The sequence below is a fragment of the Triturus cristatus genome, chromosome 9 (genome assembly GCF_964204655.1).
Source record: "Triturus cristatus chromosome 9, aTriCri1.1, whole genome shotgun sequence".
Taxonomy (NCBI): domain Eukaryota; kingdom Metazoa; phylum Chordata; class Amphibia; order Caudata; family Salamandridae; genus Triturus; species Triturus cristatus.
In genome coordinates, this window is record NC_140592.1 from 1,104,720,152 (window position 1) to 1,104,740,850 (window position 20,699).

At 46.4% G+C, this 20,699-nt stretch overlaps 1 protein-coding gene across 2 annotated transcripts in view; it reads left to right on the forward strand.

Moving 5' to 3' along the window:
- NEMF (nuclear export mediator factor) overlaps positions 1-20,699 on the forward strand; it is a 453,826-nt gene that overhangs the window by 200,525 nt on the left and 232,602 nt on the right. For both annotated transcript variants that reach the window (XM_085627010.1, XM_085627011.1), the window contains exon 12: positions 14,089-14,166. In XM_085627010.1, coding sequence (XP_085483136.1) covers positions 14,089-14,166 — 78 coding nt within the window. The remainder of the gene's footprint in view (positions 1-14,088; positions 14,167-20,699) is intronic.

Consider the following 20,699-nt stretch of genomic DNA (forward strand, 5'->3'; position numbering starts at 1 on the left):
ATCAGGGAACTAGCCCTCGACCTCCTCTACCACTTATACTTCTGTGAAACATTGGATTGTTAGTTGAGGGAGGTGTGAACTCATCTCAAGCAACAGCCACAATTCTGGTCAAGGTGAACCACAAAAAAGTTAGTAAATTTAACTGTGCTCACCTCTCTGGTAGCTTGGTACAAGAGCAGTCAGGCTTATCTTAGAGGCAATGTTTTAAGTATTTATGCAGCACTCAAACAGCAATAACATGGAAATACAGCACAAGAGAAACCACACACAAATTTTGAAAAAGTACTTTTTAATAAATTCTTTGACACCAAAATGATAAAGAGTTATGAATTATTAAAGTTTAAAGTGAAAATAGCAACTAAAAGATCAAAGAGCCAGCAATGGACATCTAGTCACGCAAGACCAGAGCAAAGTCGAAAGTTATGGGTGAGCGGTTCAGATACACCGAGTCGATTGGTCCTGGTCTACGCTTACCTTTGGACTTTGAAGAATTTTTGAAGAAAAATGTCTAATTAGGTAAAATTCAGTGGGAGGCATCGTTGGGGGGGTGGGGAGGGGGGATGCTGGATGTAGTCGTGTTGAAGAGTTCTACATTTGGACTTAGTTCGAAGTTAAAAATCTACAGTTTTTTGGAAGTTGAAAATCTCCAGTGGGACCAAGCTGCAGTCTGGAGCCGTCAATGGCTTTACAATGCCAGATGCCCCTTCTGAGAGGAGCAGCTGAACAGAATTTTCTGCTGCAGAGAAGGACATAGCAGGAGCTACTATAGAGTCAGGCCGACCAGCAATACACATTAGGCCGTTCGGCAAACAGGTAGGCCCCGTTCTCCACTCAGTTCTCAGAGTACATTTTGGCTGAAAGTTTTGGATTTGAACGATCTGTGCACCTTTAGCACCACTTCCACAGGGCAAGTACCGGAGGGCTACCGCTTGGAGGGTCATGACTCACTCAGGCTGGGTCCATGAGCGAGTTCAAGATGATTGTATCCTTTTCTGTTCCTGAGGCTCTGATCATGCATCAAGCCCACTAGCCCTTGCAGTCCCTCTCGAAGCCCTTGGTTCAAGCATAAAAAGCAAGGCTCAAGCAGCAGGACGGTCTTCCGTGGGCACAGGGAAGGTTTCAGGCAGCAGGGCAGTGTTCTGAAGTACAGGAGAAGGCTACAGTCAGCAGGGCAGTTCTTTGAGAGTCCTCTGTGAAGTTAACTGAAGAGAGGGTCTGAGGGTCCTAATTTAATACAAGGTGCCAGCTTTGAAGTGGAAAAAACGTCTAGAATCCCCCCCCCCCCACCCCCCCCTTACACCACTACAGATTATAGTAGAATTTCCGGTCCAAGCTCCACTGGGTCTGGGGGAACAATAGGCTAGAATAGAATAATGTGTGCGTGTGCTGAGGCAGCGGTTTTGAAGTGCAAGTGGGCCTGTGCACAACTCTGGCCCCCATCCTGCCAACACACAGAACTCCTATTATGTGGCTATCTGGAAGGAATACACAAAGGCTAATTGGCAACTACACCTAATTATGTGACCCAGGAAACAGGCTGCAGGCACCAAATGATTAGGCCAAGAAAATGACAACTTTCCTAAAATGGCATTTTCAGAATTGTGACTTATAATTTGATATTACCATTAAGGAGATTTTTAAATGACAATTTCTTAGACACCAAACATAATATTTCTACCTGCTCCCAAACAACAATTATCACTTAATAAATGTAATGTTAACCCAATTGGAAGTTTTTCACTACCGGGACATATAAAACTTAAAAGTACATGTTTAGCTTTTTAAATACAATGCATCCTTCCTTACGGGCTGTTTAGGCCTACCCTAGGGTTTAATGATGTATTACAAGCATTGGTAAATGTAATAGATTTTGCCTATGTGAATAAGCATGATCTCTCCCTCTTTAAACTACAAACAGCATCCCTCTATTATCTATTTAAAATACTGTCTCTCTCTCTCAGGTGCGCAACACACATACATTTAATAAACTCTTTCTTTTCCAGGGGTACTCACCTGCAGGTTTTCTCACAACCTCTCAATTAAACAAACTTGATAAATCTAGCTACACATTCCTTATGTTCACTCTCACTTTACTTTAGCCACTCACTTTCTTTTAACTACCACTATCTAATAATATCCTAATCCTTTACCAATAAATAACCTACCACATAATTACACCACACAAATACAATCCTCACCATACACAAATACACAACTAACAAAAAAAATATGTTCGAGGCATATGAGCTGCAGATTACACACTGTGCATAGATCGCCATCTGGTGTTGGGCCCAGATATTTGCACTTGTTTTTGTCTTGGAAAGTCTTTGGAAGTCGCGAGGTATGTGACTCCTCCTTTGGATCATAGTGCGCATGGGCATCGGCTCCATCCTCGGATTGTTTTTTTCTGCCATCGGGCTCGGATGTGTTCTCGCGTTCCAGCTCGGAACCGTTAACGGTTTCTCTTCGACACGCAATCCTTCCCATCTCGATGGTATTGTTTTCGATCGTGTTTCCAACCACACGCGCCCTTCAACTCGAAGTCTTCGATTCCGGTCGTCGACGAAGGCCTTCGGGCCTACCAGGGCCTCATCTCCGGCTCATGTTAAGGACGCCATTTAAAAAGTGTCCTCGATGTGGGTCGAAGTTTCCCCACACCGACCTACATGAGGTATGCAACCTCTGCCTCTCACCGGAGCACGAGGCCAGGGACTGTCCAGCTTGTGCCTCCTTCCTCTCCAAAAAGACCATCTGGGACCGACGAGCTCGAAGAACAATGGTGCGCTCGTCATCTTCGATCCCCGACGACCTCTTTCAAGAGGGTGTCGATGTTCCGGAGCAAGGTCGAGTCGAGGAAGCCATCATCAGTGCCTCCGAAGCAGACAATTCCGACGTCGAAGACATCATTCCAGCTCAAAGGGCCGTGAGTACAGACGTCGACCCCGACTCACCCACCCCCTCCATACTGTCGAAAAAGGCTTTGGTACCACCTCCACCTTCGGGCCCAGGTGCACGCCGAGACACTGCTTCCCATGCCCCGCCTTCGGGCCCAGTAAAGAAGCCTGCAAAGCCTTTAGGCGACTCGGGCTCGAGTCAGCCTACCCTCGGTACCGACGAGCCAACTCCGGCACCGAAGAAAAAGGCGTCTTCGACCTCATCCACGCCGACCGCTGCTCCCACATCGAAGCACTCTGTGTCGAAGGCTAGCACCAGCTCTTCGGCACCGACAACACCCTCGGAGCCGACTAAAAGCCGCCCACCGAAAGGCCCAGATACTTCCAAACCGAAGACCTCTGAACCGAAAAAACAGCACCGGCTCAAACTCAAAAAAGATACTTAAAAAATACACGTTCCAAGCCTAGAACCGCTACCGAGGCGACGCCCAAAAAACTTACGGCACTGAAGCCCTTGGCACCGACGGATCTGTCTCCCACAGATGAACTGTTTCGACCAGGTCCTACACAAAAGACTCTAATGAAAGATCCTAAGACTGGTCATTTAATGCTCAGTATCAAAAAAAGACCACTACATATGCCTGCGCCTGGTCCACCACCAAAGAAGAGAGACTTTGCCACCTCTCCATTGAGGATTCCTTCTCCTCTTCCTCCTCCTCCTCTCTCACCACACCACTCTCCCACACCATCACCTACCCCAATAGATGATGATGATGATAACACATCAGACGATGCAGGGGGAGGTGCGGACGATCAACCCCTTGGGGACCCTACCCCTACTGGCTCCCCTGATCCCTGGGATGATTATACTGTCCCAGATGTCCCTTACACCCCACAAGATGATATTTATCCCTCCAGGCTTTCTCCCCCAGAAGACAATATCTGGTTCAACCAGCTCCTTCAAACAGCCGCCCAATACCACGGGGTAGCCTTGCATACAGACCCAGTAGAGGAGGATTTCCTTATGGATACCTTTGACACCTCACAAAGGTCCACCGCAACATTGCCCGTGCTTAAAGGGGTCATTAAGCACGCAACAGAAATATTTAAAGACCCAGTCAAGGCTCGGGTCATCAACCCCAGAATAAAGAAATATAAAGCTGCCTCTACTGACCCAGTATACATTAAGAGCCCCACACCACTAGACTCCCTAGTAGTCTCTAACGCCAGAAAGAGGGCAAATTCCCAAACGTCAGGTGTCGCACCACCACCAGACAAGGAAACCAAACTCCTAGACGCCTCTGGCAAATGCACAGCATCACAGGCAGCAAATATTTGGCGCATTGCTAACACCCAAGCGCTCCTAGCCAGATATGACAGGGCACATTAATGCAGCACCTCCCTGACAAATACAAAAACAGGGCCAGTGAGCTAATCCATGAGGGTAAGACCATCACCAATAACTCCATTCGCTGTGCCCTAGATGCAGCAGACACCGCCTCAAGGGCAATCAACACCAGTGTCCTTTTGCGCAGGCATGCCTGGTTACGGATATCAGGTTTTAAACCAGAAGTACAGAGTTCTATACTCAATCAACCTTTTGATGAGCAACACTTATTTGGGCCCAACGTAGACGTATCCCTTGAAAAAATGAAAAAGGATACAGACACTGCCAAATCTATGGGAGCCTTGCAATTGCAAGCTCCCAGACGATCCTTTCGTCGCTCATCCTTCAGCAGCACCCATTGAGGCTACTCCTCGGATAACCCCTCCACCTCTAACAAAGCTCTCGCACAATCCACCTTTGTTAGAGGTTACCAAAGGGGTGGTTACAGGGGGAATAACAGAAAAGGCAGAGGCAAAAAAACCAACTCCCGCTCTGCCTCCACACCTACCCCATGACTTCCCTCCACTTCCCCCCGACTATTCCATTCCAGTCGGGGAAGATTCCACCAATTTCTCCTTGCCTGGATAAACATCACTTCAGACAGGTGGGTCCATGAAATAATTCAATCAGGCTACTGTCTCAAACTAACATCTACCCCCCCAAACATCCCACCCAAACACCGTCCAATGTCACAAAAACATCTGTCACTTTTAAAGCAGGAGGTAATCTCCCTCCTACAAAAGAGTGCAATAGAACCAGTTCCCCTGCACCAACAAAACAAGGGAGTCTACTCCCTCTATTTCTCATACCAAAAAAGGACGGATCTCTAAGGCCTATTTTGGACCTCAGACCTCTAAACATATACATACATTCAGACCATTTCCACATGGTCACACTTCAGCAGGTCCTCCCTCTGCTTTCCCAGGGCGACTTCCTTGCTACTCTAGACCTCAAGGACGCCTATTTCCACATTCCCATTCACAGCGCTCACAGAAAATATCTAAGATTCGTAGTGGACGGTCAGCACTATCAATTCAAGGTGCTCCCATTCGGAGTCACCACAGCACCAAGAGTGTTCACCAAGTGTCTAGCAGTAGTGGCAGCACATCTAAGAAGACAGAACATACATGTCTTCCCATACCTAGACGACTGGCTCAGAAAAGCCAAATCGTACAATCGGTGTGTACAACAAACTCACGCCACTATTCAACAACTTCACAACATGGGATTCACAATAAATCACGCCAAGTCCCAGCTCCAACCGTCCCACACGCAACAATACCTCGGTGCCACAATAGACACCTCAAAAGCACTCTCCTATCCCAGTCCCACCAGGATAGCGAGCATCCAAGCTCTTCTCACCAGATTCCAACCGCACCGCTCTCTTCCAGCTCGAGTGTTCATGCAACTCATAGGAATGATGGCCTCTTGCATATTCATAGTGCCTCATGCAAGACTCCAGATGCGTCCTCTCCAAGAGTGCTTAGCACGCCAATGGAACCAGGCTCAAGGTCAGCTAACAGATCTGGTGCTGGTAGACGGTCGTACACATCGCTCTCTGCAGTGGTGGAACACCAAGAACCTTTCCAAAGGGCGACCGTTCCTCGATCCAGGTCCTCAAATAGTCATGACCACGGATGCATCGCTTTCCGGCTGGGGAGTTCACCTACTACATCACACCATACAGGGGACACCCCAACAAAAGCTACTCCGCATCAACCATTTGGAGTTACTAGCTATCTTCCTAGCCCTAAAAGCATTTCAAAAACATATATCAGGCAAGGCTGTCTTAGTCCGCACCGACAACATGACAGCCATGTATTACATCCAGGAACAAGGCGGGACACAGTCTCTGCAGCCCTCTCAACTTGCACAGAGCATATGGAGGTGGGCTATACCTCAGAACATTTTTCTCCTAGCCCAACATGTCCCAGGAGTCCAAAACACAATAGCCGACCTCTTGAGTCGTCAAACAGAACAAATCCACGAGTGAGAACTTCATCCGCAAGTTCTTCAACCGTTTTTTCAGACTTGGGGGCAACCACAGATAGACCTCTTCGCCACCCAAGAAAACACCAAATGCCCAAACTTCGCCGCCAGGTATCCTCACCCATTGTCCAAAGGCAATGCGATATGGATGAACTGGTCAGCAGATTTGCGTACGCTTTTCCGCCTCTCCCACTGTGGGAGGTGGGGTCTGATAAACAAGCGAGGAGGCTGAATATATTTTCCAAAGGCACTTGGTTTATTATCAGGATGTGGCTTATCAACGTGCACAGCGGGTGTCTCCTCCTGTTCTTCTCTTGATGTACTAAGGGTTGAGCTGGACGGGGAGTCTGAAGTAGATGTTCCCGGCTCCCCCTCGATCTTGATGGCGTCTCCCCAGAGGCTCATAGAAGAGGAGAGAAAGGGAGCCGTCAGTTGCCCTGTTTTAAATGAATCTTATGTTCTTTGCCAATCACCACACCGGGAAGTGAAAGAACAAGAGAGTGCTGTAGTCCTAAGAGAGATATTATATCAAGGGTGTGCTCCACACCTAGGAGTGATAGATATCAAGGGAGTGCTTTAGGGACGACCGTAAAAGGCACGAGTGGGTTCGGTGGCAAAACAACGTGTCCTAATAGCCAAAGGTGAGTACAGGGTGAAAAAGAGAGCAAGAGAACCTAAAAATGACTTCTGGTGCCAATAGACAAAAACGTTGTGAGAGTACAAAAAAAAACAACATTGTGCCCCGTCTACTGGTTCTTCTTTTACCGTATCCTCCCTTAATGTCGCTTCCCTCCTCCCGCTCACCCTCCCCTTTCTCCCCTGAAACGTGGTGATTCACCGGCTCCGCCGCAACTCTCCTGATTTGCGGACGCTCTTCTGCCTCCTCTGGTGGGGACCACCACTCCTCGCTCCACCGGTCTTCAGGGTCCTCGTCTCCTTCCCGGTCGTCCTCGGTCTCCGCGTCTTCCTGGGTCGCCGCGTCGTCCTCGCCGGGTTCTCCGCAATCTCCGTCTTCCTCCTTCACTCGCGTACCTTCTTCACTGCCATTGGTTCGCGCGCTCCTTCCTGTTGGACTCTCCTTTCATTGGGGCGCGAACATTACTTCCGGGTTCGCTTCCGCCCACTTCCGGTTTACTCCCGTAGTTCCTCTGTGGAGAAACAGGATACGGGTGTGTTGGTGTTTGGCGATTTGGTCCGTCCTTCAAGTCCCACGATTCATTTGGCTCTCTCAAGGCGCTGGACTGACTCTCCCACGGCGACCCGAAGGTAAGCCCCGTATCCTCCTTCTCACACCCACTCATTCCACTAGTGGTGCACAAACTACAGCAACACTCATTAACGCTCATCCTAGTTTCTCCAACTTGGGCCAGACAGCCATGGTACACCACACTGCTGGAACTCTCAGTAGTTCCGCACCAAAAACGACACCTCTCTCCACGCCTCTTAACCCAGAACCATGGAGAGATCCAACTCCCAGACCCAGCTCAGCTCAACCTAGTGATCTGGCTCCTGAAATCCTAGAATTCGGTTACCTTAACCTTTCTCCTGACTGTATGAACGTCATCAAAGAAGCTAGATGGCCTACCACTAGAGCATGCTATGCAGCCAAGTGGAAAAGATTCGTAGTATACTGCCATAACAACAACACTAATCCACTAGATGCGTCTATCCAACACATCATAGGCTACTTACTACACCTCCAAAGATGCAACCTAGCCTATATCTCCATCAGATTGCATCTGGCTGCCAGAGCAGCATATCTACAAAATAGACAACACCTCTCACTTTTCAGGGTACCTGCCATAAAGGCCTTTATGGAAGGATTCAAAAGAATAATTACACCCAGAGTACCACCTTCCCCTGTGTGGAATTTGAACATCGTTCTCACAAGACTAATGGGGCCTCCATTTGAACCCCTACATAAATGTGAGCTACAATTCTTAACATGGAAAACTGCTTTCCTTGTAGCCATTACTTCTCTACGAAGAGTTAGTGAACTACAAGCACTAACCATTCAAGAACCCTTTCTACAGATGCATCTTATTAAAGTTGTTCTCCGAACTAATCCTAAATTCCTCTCTAAAGTCATTTCTCCCTTCCACCTCAATCAATCTGTAGAGCTGCCTGTATTCTTCTCGCAGCCACAAACAGTCGCAGAAAGAGCTCTTCACACCTTAGATGTCAAAAGAGCACTATTATACTACATAGAAAGAACAAAACCCTTTCGTAAGACCAAACAACTATTTGTGTCTTTCTCAACACCACATAAAGGCAACCCCATATCAAAATCTGGGATAGCTAGGTAGATTGTCAAATGCATACAGATTTGTTACCATAAAGCAAAACGTACATTATCTGTTCCTCCTAAAGCCCACTCTACACGAATGATAGGGGCTTCAATGGAATTTCTAGGCAACATTCCCTTAGATGATATCTGCAGAGCAGCTACATGGTCTACACCGCACACATTCACAAAACACTACTGTGTTGATGTGCAAACTAAACAACAGGCTAGTGTGGGCCAGGCTGTACTCAAAACACTATTTCAAACTACTACAACAGATACTGGTGGTCTCCGCTAAGGGTGGACACTGCTTTACAATCTATGCACAGTGTGTAATCTGCAGCTCCTATGCCTGGAACGGAATATGCTACTTACCAGTATGCATCTGTTCTTGGCATGTAGAGCTGCAGATCTACACACGCCCACCCGCCTCCCCGGCTACCTTTATCTGTTCCAGTATTATCTTACTTAGATACAACACACATGGGCATGTTTCCTGTTTCTTACTAAGCTCCATCATTTCCCTGCTGGTGAAAAACAATCTGAGGATGGAGCCGATGCCCATGCGCACTAGATCCAAAGGAGGAGTCACATACCTTGTGACCTCCAAACACTTTCCAAGACAAAAACAAGTGCAAACATCCGGGCCCAACACCAGATGGCGATCTATGCACAGTGTGTAGATCTGCAGCTCTACATGCCAAGAACATATGCATACTGGTAAGTACCACATTCCTTCCACTACACAACACATACATATACCTTACACTAAAAAACAAAACACATGCATACAAAACATTACCATTTGTCAACAGCTCAAACTCCAAAAAGTGTGAAACCTATAGCATTGAAAATGCTTATGTTTATAGTGACCCTTTATTTATTCATTTATTATTTACTGTAGTAGGGCACACAGTTTTGCAAATAATTCTCAAAGAAATACAGCAGAGTATCCTCCATCTGCTAGCCTTTACATTGAGCTGCTAGTGTAATTCCATTCTTAGTGTGGTGGTTGGTATACTGCAGATGAACTGTTGGCGACTCCATTCTTGCAGAGAGAAGGAACAGTGTCATTCACTTTCGTTCAGCTAACCTGCTATTCGGTTTAAGTAACTGCAGCCCATGGATGCAGTCTTTCAGATACATTTGTGCCGCAAATCTGTGGTCGTAGGGCATTACAACTGATTTCCCTTGCAAGCATCTTACTTCAGTTGCTATTTAATCCACTCCGCTCCCACTCAGCTCTCCTCTTGTGATGTCTAATGGTAGGTTATCACAAGCTGCCAACCCTAAAAGGATGTATTTGCTTGCCGGCATCAGCAATCAAGATGGCAGAGCGCAGATTTCATATGAGAGGGTCTTCTATGTGCTACGCAGTTTGCTCATAATGAACTGTGCTCTCTCCCTATGCCTACTAGTGCACTCCTAGGCATGTGTGTTGCCCATAGGAGCTGGAAGTAAGGTTGTGTGGGGTGCTGCAGCACCCCACAAATAAACATTCTGGAGTTCAGAAGGTACATGAGCACTTAAGATGCCTTTTAAATTGTGTTTTTATCTTGTCCATTTACTACGTGTTCAACGACAGAAGTCAACTTTCAGGCTAGGTCTTCTGACAAATTGCTCCTTGTTCTTTTAACATGTAGACTAGTGTTTACTTTTCTTTTTCTGAGAGCAATGTCCGAGGTGTTGTGTTTTTAAGTGTACAGCGAATGTGATAGTAAAGGCTGTAGGATGTTAGTTTTTCCTGCACAACAACATTTAATTACCAGTAAATGAGCTGTACATCTATTTCAAAAGAAATCAACCGATAGAAAAGCCCAAATGAAGCACATTGTTTTTTAATTCTGAAAAATGAAGGAAACAAAGATTTAAACTGGATCAAAACAGATCAAGACACTACTTGGTGATATGCAAATGATAAATATTTGCTGAAACCTGATTTCTACACATTATCATTTGTGCGTAGTGCAGTATACTTTTATGAGACAAAATGAATGTCAGTGCAAATTTTGTGTGCTGCCTGTAATTGACAGTGCACTATCACACCATGCTTTAGTAATATATTTGCAACTGTGTGCTCCAAAATGTACTATCAGCTCCACATTACACCCTTACCACTCCCCTGCTGATTGTGCATGGCTCATTTGCTGCACTTTTTCTTTGTGTGATACTTGGATTTTTTGACACTCTCTGACTTCTGTGGTTTAACATTAATGCTGCTGTTGTCCACTCATCATGTGTTGTGCATCCACTGAGCTCTTCTCAGTAAGTGCAGAAGAGAGTATTGCTGTGGTTTCTGTTTGCAATGTGATGCCTAACAAATGTTTACATGCCACTATGGCTTAGAGGTAGATAGTTCATAAGTTGAGCCCCTCAGTATTTTTAGGCCTCACCTGCAGCAGCGCATTCGCTGTTCCTTCAGGACATATCGTTTTGTATATAGTGTGCTTACAGCCTGCCCACAGCATACCTTTGTTTGTTTTCATTGTCACTCTTGGTTGATAGGTTTCTACTGCTTAGCTCCCATCGACTTCTCTTGCTGTGTTGTGTTTGCTACTCCCTGGATCATGAACCAAGTATGTGTGCTTTTCCACTTGTTTTTGGCACGTGCTAAAAGTTTTTTAAAAAACAAAACGTTTTTTTGTTTAAACTTTCAACCGTGCTGCTGTACATGACTTAAGAAACACTGTTAAATAAAAAAGATCTCACAAAGGCGAGACCTATCGGCTTTGCCAATGCTTATTTGCATGGCATGCTTTGTGCCTACATGGTAGAAGCTTTAAAGCGACTCAGGCACTATTTCATAATACAGCCTCTGTCCATCTGTTTGTTTAATTTTGGAAAAGTTTTTAAAGTTTTCTACTTTTGCAAGTTTGTGGGGTAGCACAGAGGCCCCTTCAGTGGCTGTATGGGGTGGGAATATGTACTGGTGCATGTATATGAGGGATGAGGATTCTAAGAATATGGGCCCAATGTCGAGAGTACAAAGTGTGATAAGCACCAAGAGAGAATCACTGTCAAGAATTGTTAGACCTGTCAGCCTTAGGGTGGTCTTCCCCCTCACCCTTTGCCTTTGTCCCACATTTGTGATCTTGTTTTTAGTGGCCTTAGGACTCTGCACACTTTGACACTGCTAAAGTGCATGTGCTCACTCCTTAAAACATGGTAACGTTGGCTTATAACCAATTGGCATATTAAGTTTACTTGTAAATCCTTAGTAAAGTGGCACTATATGTGTACAGGGCCTGTAAATAAAATGCTACTAGTGGGCCTGCTGGACTGATTGTGGCATTCACTTAAGTAGCATTTTAAATATGCCTCAGGCCTGCCATTGCAGCCTGTGTGTGCAGTGTTAAAACTGCCATTTCCACCTGGCAAAATAAACCTTTTGCCAGGCCCAAACCTTTCTTTTTAATACATATAAGTCACCTGCCTAGAGGGCAGGGTGCAGTGTATTTTTAAAGTTGGACATGTACTTTTAAGTTTTATATGTCCTGGTACTGAAACTTCTTAAATTTGTTTTTCGCTACTGCAAGGCCTACCTCTCCCATAGACTAACATTGGAGTTACCTTATTACATGTAATAGGCTGTAATTTCCACGTGGGAGCCGGTAACCAGTTCATGTTTGAAAATCCTAACTTATGGTGAAATCGGATTTTTAATTGCAATTTAAAAAATTGCACTTTTAGAACATTGTTTTTTTCCTGCCTTAGCCATTTAGTGCCTGTAGCTTGTACCCGGGTCACATGGCTGGGTGTAGCTGACATTTGAGCTTTGTGTATTCCTCCTAGACAGCCACACATAATAGGAAGTTTACGTGTGCCGGGAGGGGTCATCACTGTCAGGATGGGAGGGAGCTGCTGGGCACAGCCCCACCTACACTTAATTGGCTGTGTCCTGCCTTCACAGAAAGGACTGCATGCCCTTGGTAGTTAGTCTGGAGCCAAGACAGGGAAGGCAGGATGCCTCGGGACTACAAAGGGAAAACCTGTAGACACTTCTCCCCACTTCAAAGGCCCATCTGGGTATAAATAGTGGAACTCAAGACACCACCACTTCAGTACACTTCTAGACCTGTGGATACTCTGCCAGGAAGAAGGACTGTCACCCTGCCAGATTGTTGCCCTGCTGGCCTTGCTGTGCTGACCTGCTGACCTTTTGCCTGGGTGAGAAGGACTGGACCTGTTTCTCTTGAACCTAGAACCCCAGAGCGACTCCAAAGGCTAGTTAGATTGCTTCTTGACTTGAGCCTCAGGGACAGAAGGCTCAAACAACCTTGACCCTGTGCCGGGACTCTGCCATCTGTGAGTCTACCCTGCCAAATGGGGCCACCACAGTCATGGACTCTTGGAAGTGGGCCTAAGGTGTTCTGCAAGACTCTGTGAATCCAGCATAACTGATGCATCTACTCTGCTGCATGATGTAACCCCGAGCAGAACCAACGCATCGCCGCTACTGCGTGGATCGGAGCATCCACAAAGATCCTCATCGCTGCCCGTCGCCACAGTGGTACCACCGTGGCAAGATGCATCCTCAGTGTAGGCCCTCTCATACCTCATCTATAGCAGTCTTGTCGACAATTCCTCACTCAGCAATGCAGCCTCTCAGCTCCTCCGAAATGATGCATCGTCCGACTGAGCGGCGCATCCTTGACCAGGACTTTGCATTGCAAGCCCTGGTTGGCAGGACCCTCGGCGCTGATGTAGGACTTTGCACCACAGTCTTGACGCTTCTCGAAACCGATGCATCGGTTTGGCTGTGCGATGCATCTTCGGCGCAGATTCTCGCACCGCTCCGCAAACAAGGATCTAAGGTACTCTTTTCAATGGGCCTAATTGGGTCCCTGTAGCAGGTTTGTGCTCCATCGCAGTCGGCCTCGAACTTGTGACTTTGTCCCGGTCTGGCTCGACCAGATATCCATTGTTGGCCCTTTGCACCCTCTTGGTGCTGCTTTCACCAACCTCTTTAAAATTGAAAATCTCTGGTTCTACTAATTGGATCTATGTTGTTTTGGTCTCTTTTTATTAATGAAAAATACTTTACCCATTGTCTATGATTTAAGATTGACTGCTCTGTGTCAAGTGCCTGAGGGTTGAGCACAGATTAATGTAGGAATTGCTTGTGACTTCACCCTACGAAGAATTGCATTTGCTGTTCTTTTCACCCCCTCGAATCAGTAAACCAATTTTTTATATGAATGCACCTTTAAGCCATATTGATGAAAACATTAATGACAACTACCCTTAAAGGAAATACAGTCCACACTGTTGAGAATGTTTGTTCTCATTGGGTTTCATGATCATGCAGCATTGGTTACGCCGGCTAAAAAATAGTTTTTTTCTTTTGTTTCATTGCTCTGAAAAACAATAAAATATCTTTAAAATAGTTATGTTGGTCAACACATTGTAATGCCCTGATGACTGTGAATATTGTTCTCTATCCCACGATTGAGATATTGTTATGACATATGGTCAAGCAAACAATTTGTTTTTTACACTGATTTCTTACTTTGTTCTTTTTCTGTTTGTGAAAGGAAAAACAAGCTTTAAAGAAGTTAGAAAATGTCCGTAAGGATCATGAACAGAGGCTGGAATCTCTTCAGCAGGCCCAGGTACAGTTGTTAAAATATACTCCATGTAATTTTTGTTTTTCCGCCATTTTTTCAACAGCAATGTTTGGCTTATTTTTTGCATGTAGTTCTCATGGTTTATGGGGCAAGGTCATAACACAACGCCTCATCTATCCAAATAGCCCAGTCCTGGACTCCTACCTCAACTAATCCCAATGTGACCCGAGCACCATGAGCCATCTTCAACCCTACAGCAAATCAGTTCTTCAATAAAGCCATGCTGCAAATCTGTAATGCATTTCTTACTCCTTCTGGAGCACCTTCGGCCCACCTTGAGCCACTCAGGCCTCAAGTCTGGTTACCGCCAGCAGGTTCCCCCTTGACACAGTCAGCCACCTTGGGACCAGTTACCGGTTCATTACAGACACCAGTACACGTTTCCACACTGGTTTCCACCTCAATGATTCCGTTGCTGCCTCCATTGGCACCAATCGCTACCCAGAACCAATGTAAATGTCAGATGCCAAAGAGATGTTTCCAGAGCTTGACCAATGTTTGCAATGCGAAATTACTAAAGTGCAACCATTTGCCATGTTACTTGATTCTAACCCAGTACATCTACCACAATACAATTACCAGCAGAGGCTCCATTTTCCCTTTGTATCTGACTCGGTACTAGAACAGGGATCACCCTATGATACTGCTGATGATGGTAAGGAGGATTGCTTCCTTCCTCCTCACTATACTGCCTGTGACCCTATGATGCCCTGTACTTTGATTTACAAGATTACGGGTGACTTGACGGCTCCCCTGAAACAAAGCTTGACTGGCCACGTGCACCATCAATGGAGCAGAGTACCACATTTGCGGCAATTGTTTTGAAGGGCAGCCGAAGTGCTGGAATTACAATTGCCCTCTATTGAGACTCAAACAAATATTCTAATGGAAATTTTCTAATATGGGCTAGCCACTTCGCAGCCCTTGCTCCCCTTAAGTGATGCGCTCACTGAGGCCTAGATGGCTAGTAATTGAAACCATGGTTTAATTTTCCCGTTAGTTGGCAGGTAGCCAGGTGACAAAGGCTTGCCCCTAGCGACCCACATTTCCTCACCAAGCACCCCACTCTGGAAAGTCGCATTGTGCCAGATTTGATCAGTAAAGTTAACTCTAACTTATTTCCAAACAATCCCCCTGTTAGCGAATCCAAACAGATTAATGCTGTAGGCAAACACATGTTTTATTCTGCCAGCTGGACACTGCAGTTCATAAACACAACCTTTCATTTAGGCAGATACAAGCACGCCTTATGGAACATGGTCGGCAAAATCTCATCAATGGAAGACCTTAGTCCCTCCCTGGCTCAGGCAACTCATGATGGTCAGGATGTGGCAAAATATGTTTCCTGTGCAGATCTGCTCCCCTTAGACTGGTTTTGGAAAGCGGTAGGCACCAGTGTAATGGTTCGATGGCACATCTGGCTATCTAAACCAGATCTTTTGGCAATATACAAGTATTGCTGATGGACATGCTCTTTGATGGGTCCTCCCCATTAAGAGAGTAGGCATACTCCACATTAAAAATGTTCAAAGAGTCGACCAACTGCTATTGACTCCTACAAACCACTTTTCCCATAATTCGTGGAAATTTAGGGGCTATTCCCAGAGGCAAGCCCATTGGGAACAGTAGCTTCTGCTACCAATGATGCAGTTGACAGCCCAATCCTTTGGGCTCCGGAAGTGACACCGGCTGACATCGCACAGGACAAAAGAGGCATAATTCCTCCAATTCCTCCTCGCCTGGTGCAACAGCTACCAAGCTACTTTAGTCTTTCCGCAACGATTCATGCGCAGTGGTAGAAGGCAGGATTCATTATTTTCTCCCAGGTTGGTCATCCATCATATCTGATGATGTGTCTTACAGACATAGCACTGCCTTTTATTTACTCTCCACCAAATCTTCCTCCCACAACAAAACATTTTTCAGAGGAGCTACTGCATGAGGGAAATCTCTTGTTCTCCAAAGTTACCAACAAACAGCTATTGAACTCAGAGAGGCAAGGGCTGTTCACGATACTTCTCGTTCTAAAAAAATGCCGGGACCACGGCCTTTGCAAAACCTTGGACACATATTTTCCTAGGCTCGCCCAGAAGTCCCACAGGTGTTAAAGGTGGTTGATGGTGGTCCAGGAACACTTTCAATTTACTATGCTTCCTTCTGGCTTCACCTCAGTCTCTATGGTATGCACAAAAGTGATGGCAGTGGTCGCTGCCCATCTTCAGAGGTCAAGAGTACATATATTCCCATTCCTCGATGCAGGTCACCACAGGCAGTCGTGGGCCATCTCAGGATGATGTGATGTGACATTGTTGGGCTATACCATCCCACATGATCCCTGCTCTGAGACTTCCATTCCTTGGTGCAGTTTTGGGCACTGTGACCTTCAAGGCTTTCCCTCCAGCACTGTGATCCCAGTGTTTCAAGTTCAGTCCTGAATCTCAGTGAGGATAGCAATGAGTTTTTTTGGACTCTTGGCCTTGTGTATCCTCCTCGTCTACAGTGCCAGGTGGCACATGTGAGTCCTGTAATGGAACCTCAAGAATTAGTGGGCTCTCATCAGGGCCACTTTTCCAATCCGTTTGGTTCTTGAGGGAGATGACTTAGGTTCTGCACTGGTAACTTTCTGTTACCAATCTGACACGTGGCAAGTCGCTTTCCTTTCTCCACCCAAAAGTCACACTTGCAACCAGCGTGTCACTGCTGGGTTGGGAAAGTCATTTGGAGGAGGTGTTGATCAGAAGCATCTGGTCTGAGATCGAGAGCCGGCTTCACATCGGTGTACTGGAGCTGCTGAGCCAGTTGTTTGGCCCTGAGAGCTTTCCCACATCTCTCCGGGGTATGCTGGTACATGTTCTTGTGGACATGCCCTTTGATGAGCCTTGCCCCTTTGGCAAAAAAAAAGTATTTTGTACATGAGCGGATAAAACAGGAGTGAACCACGACTTGTTCATTTGGGTTGGACTTCCCTTGACCTTCAGTTTCACAGGCAGTACAGTAATTTGTGATTACTACAGGATTATGCCTTTTTAGGTCTCGACCTTGCTATCGGGTAAGCGATCGCAAAGCGAGACTATAGAGAGCGGGTTTGAAAAGTGCTCCCAAAAAGCGGATTGCATGGCTAGCACGCGCACAATCACGCGCATCGTGCCGCCATGCAATCCGCCTTTTGGGAGCACTTCAAAGGGTCCGCTCCCCCGCCCCCAAGCGCGCGCGCCATGCTCCGCTGGGCTTGTCTTTTTTTTTTAAACTTTAATTGCGAGTCGCGCGTGCGGCCAATGCTTGTTAGCCACAGAGAGTTGAGCAGACAGCGAGATTGTAAACTAGGTCCCAAATTCCAAAATCGGCAGCGCCTCGTCCTCTCTTTCAGCTAAAAGTGCTTCTTCAAATCCCCCTGCAGCTTTCCGACGCCAAGCTTGGAAAAAAAAAACAACAGTACGACTTGTGGCTTCGATCCGCAGCCACCTGAGTAAAATTGGGATGGGTGTGATGTGATCACATTTTTTGACGTTTGATACTGTTCTCGTGGCGGAGTGAAACACTCAGGTAGCCATCGAATGCATCCGCAATTATCCTTTAGCAGACGAGGGGGCGGATATCCCCAATCACTTGAGAAATTAATTCCCTTCATTTTTGCAACAGACTAATGCATTTAAAAGTTTGGAAATTCAACAAAGCGCAAAGCTGCGTGAGAGCTACAAGTGACAGCTCGTGACAGCGCCCGTCAACCGCCTCGCTGCAGGAGTACAGCGCGGGAGTACAGCGCGGCTCTTCAAACAACAGATCACCTGGAGAAATAGCAGCCTCCATACAAATGGCGGCAGTCGATCTGCTTTCATCTGCAATCCGCGTCCACCTCCGCATGGCTACCCGCAGGGGCCAATCAGGGCTGCTGCAGGCATCGCCGCATGGGGGAGCCCAGAGTGGCCGCAGGGGGAGCGATGGATAACCAGCATTTGCAATGCAATAGGTCTCGCATTTACGCGAGTTTGAGCTATTGACATTGCAAATGAAAATGCCTTTTATTTTTGTTTTTTGTTCATAAATAAAAGTCATTGTCATTTACAATGCCAATAGCTTAAACTCGTGTAAATGCGAGACCTATTGCATTGCAAATGCTTGTTGTTAATGGCCGTCCTCCCAGATAGTCCTGTAGCTGAACCGCTTCCTGCAGCAGCACAGGGGTCTAGCTGATTCCAAAAGCAGATGGGGTCAGAACCAGCCCTCTTCCTCCTCTCCACTTTAGTTTCTCCTCAAGGGAACATAAGCAACCTGTTGGAGGTACGGTGTCACACTTTAATGGCAGGGCAGGCCATAAAGATAGGCTGGTAGGTCGTGCAAATCACAGAAATGGGTTATGCCCTACATTTCCAAGAGATTTCCCCCATCTATTTTTCCTGTCTTTTCCTCCTAGACAAGCACACTTGCATTCTCCAGCAGGAAGTCCAAGATCGATTGCCAAAAGGGGCAATGGAGCTGGTCCCAGAACAGGTGATTAGGCAAGGAAGTTAACGCTGTTACTTCATTGTGTCCAAGACGGACTGTTTACTGTGTACCTTATCGACCTCAGGGCCATGAATATATTTCTCTTCAAGGAGAAAATCAAGATGTTTTTTATTTTACGGGTTCTTCTGGCTCTGGAACTAGGAGATCGCTAGACTTGCAGAAGGCATTCTTTCACCTTCTGATCCTGCAGTTGCACAGGATACTTGTACTTTGTGGTATGTTCCACCCACTACCAAGTTGCGGTCATCCAGTTAGGATTGACATCCGCACCTAAGGTGTTCACTAAGGTGATGGCCGTGGTTGGGGCTTATCTGCACAGGACAGAAATCTCAGTATTCCTGTATCTTAATGAAAGGCTTCTGAAGGTAGAATCAACATAGCTGGTGTCAAACCATCGGAACAGCATAGGATCCCTATTGTTGTACTTGTGATTATCCATCAACCTGCCCAGGTCTCACATGGAGCAGTTGCAGCGCTTACACTAAGTAGGTGCGTAGTGGACAAAGCATCTCTCAGAACCATCCCACCTCCTCTGATTATTCAGGATATTTCGGGTATGATTTCAGTGTTTCAGAAAGGGACCCTGCTAGTGATTCATCTGCTAGGTCTCCTGGTTTCTGGTGTGTCCTTCTGGTCACTCACGCAAGCTGACATTCTGACAGACAACCTCAGGGTCAGTCTGGAAGCAGCAACATATTTTCAAAGGAGTTGGTGGGGAAGAATTTCAGTTGTGGGAAATCTTTCTGCCCTCCTCCAGCAGTAGGCACAGAGGTGACGGATTCCTCCACTGTAGGATGGGGTGCGTATTTGGAGGATTTAGAGATCAAAGGCCTTTGATCTTCCTTGGATCAGGGTTATCACATCAACCTGCTTGAACAACACAATTGTAATGTGGTATATCAACAAGCAGGGTGGTGTGGGCTCTTACCTATGTGTTTGGGCTCAGTGTCATGCTCATAAAATCTTGCAGGCTCCTTCAGTACAAGGGCAGGCGACCTGTCAGCATCATCCTTCCGACCACTAGTGGCATCTGCACCCAAGATGTTTAAGTCCATCCCTGCTCTGTGGTGCACCCTCCATTTTCACCTGGAACTAGCCCTACGAGTGCTAATCTGCCAGTTGTGACTGCTGATGATAAAAGTGCTTTTCGTGGACGCCATACCATCAGCTCAAAGTGTGTCCACCCTCCATTCACATCCTTCTCCTCAACAAGCCGCTCCTGAGAAAAAAAGCGTAATTTCTTCACTGGGTGGAGACCCCATACTGCCCTGGCCAGTCCATTGCCCTAAATACATTTTACCATCCACTTCATCCCACCAAGATAGAGGAGAAGGTACATCATTTAGACCGGTCCAGGGAATTCCTGTCTAATGACCAGCTCTTTGTAGGCTATGTGAGTACTAACAAGGGCAAGACTGTCCAGATGACTTGTACTTTGCATTGAGGTCTGTTAGGCCCTCGCAAGAAAGGAACCATTGGAAGGTGCCGTAGCGCATTCCACTAGGGAGAAAGCGAGACTTACTTGGCGTTATCCAGAGGTGTGCCTATTTTTGATACATGTTGAGTGTCAACATAGGCTTCTATCCACATCACCAAGCATTATTGATTAGACTCCGAAGCCTGAAGAGATGGCCTTTTCACATGTTGTATGCTGTAAACTTTATAGTTTGACCCTTTCCACGGACCCACCTCCAGGAAGGGGTATTCCTGTGGTATGATTTTAAAGGGTAAGGAATCTGTTGATAGTACCTATCAGAAGAAAAGGTTAATTATCTTCATTAACAATCTTTATGGTGGATACTCAGTCTGCCTGCAGATTCCTATCTGATCTCGCACACCTTCCCATTGAGAGGAATAGTTCAAATATGTTAGTAAGGTTCAACGTTCGATTGATGCAAACTTCTGTGGTCCCCGTCTCTTCCTCTTGGTGCTTGGAATAAATGGTGAGGAACAGATGTCGGGGTGCTGGGGTGGTGCTATATGGCTCTGGTGATGTCATGTCCAGGGTATTATCT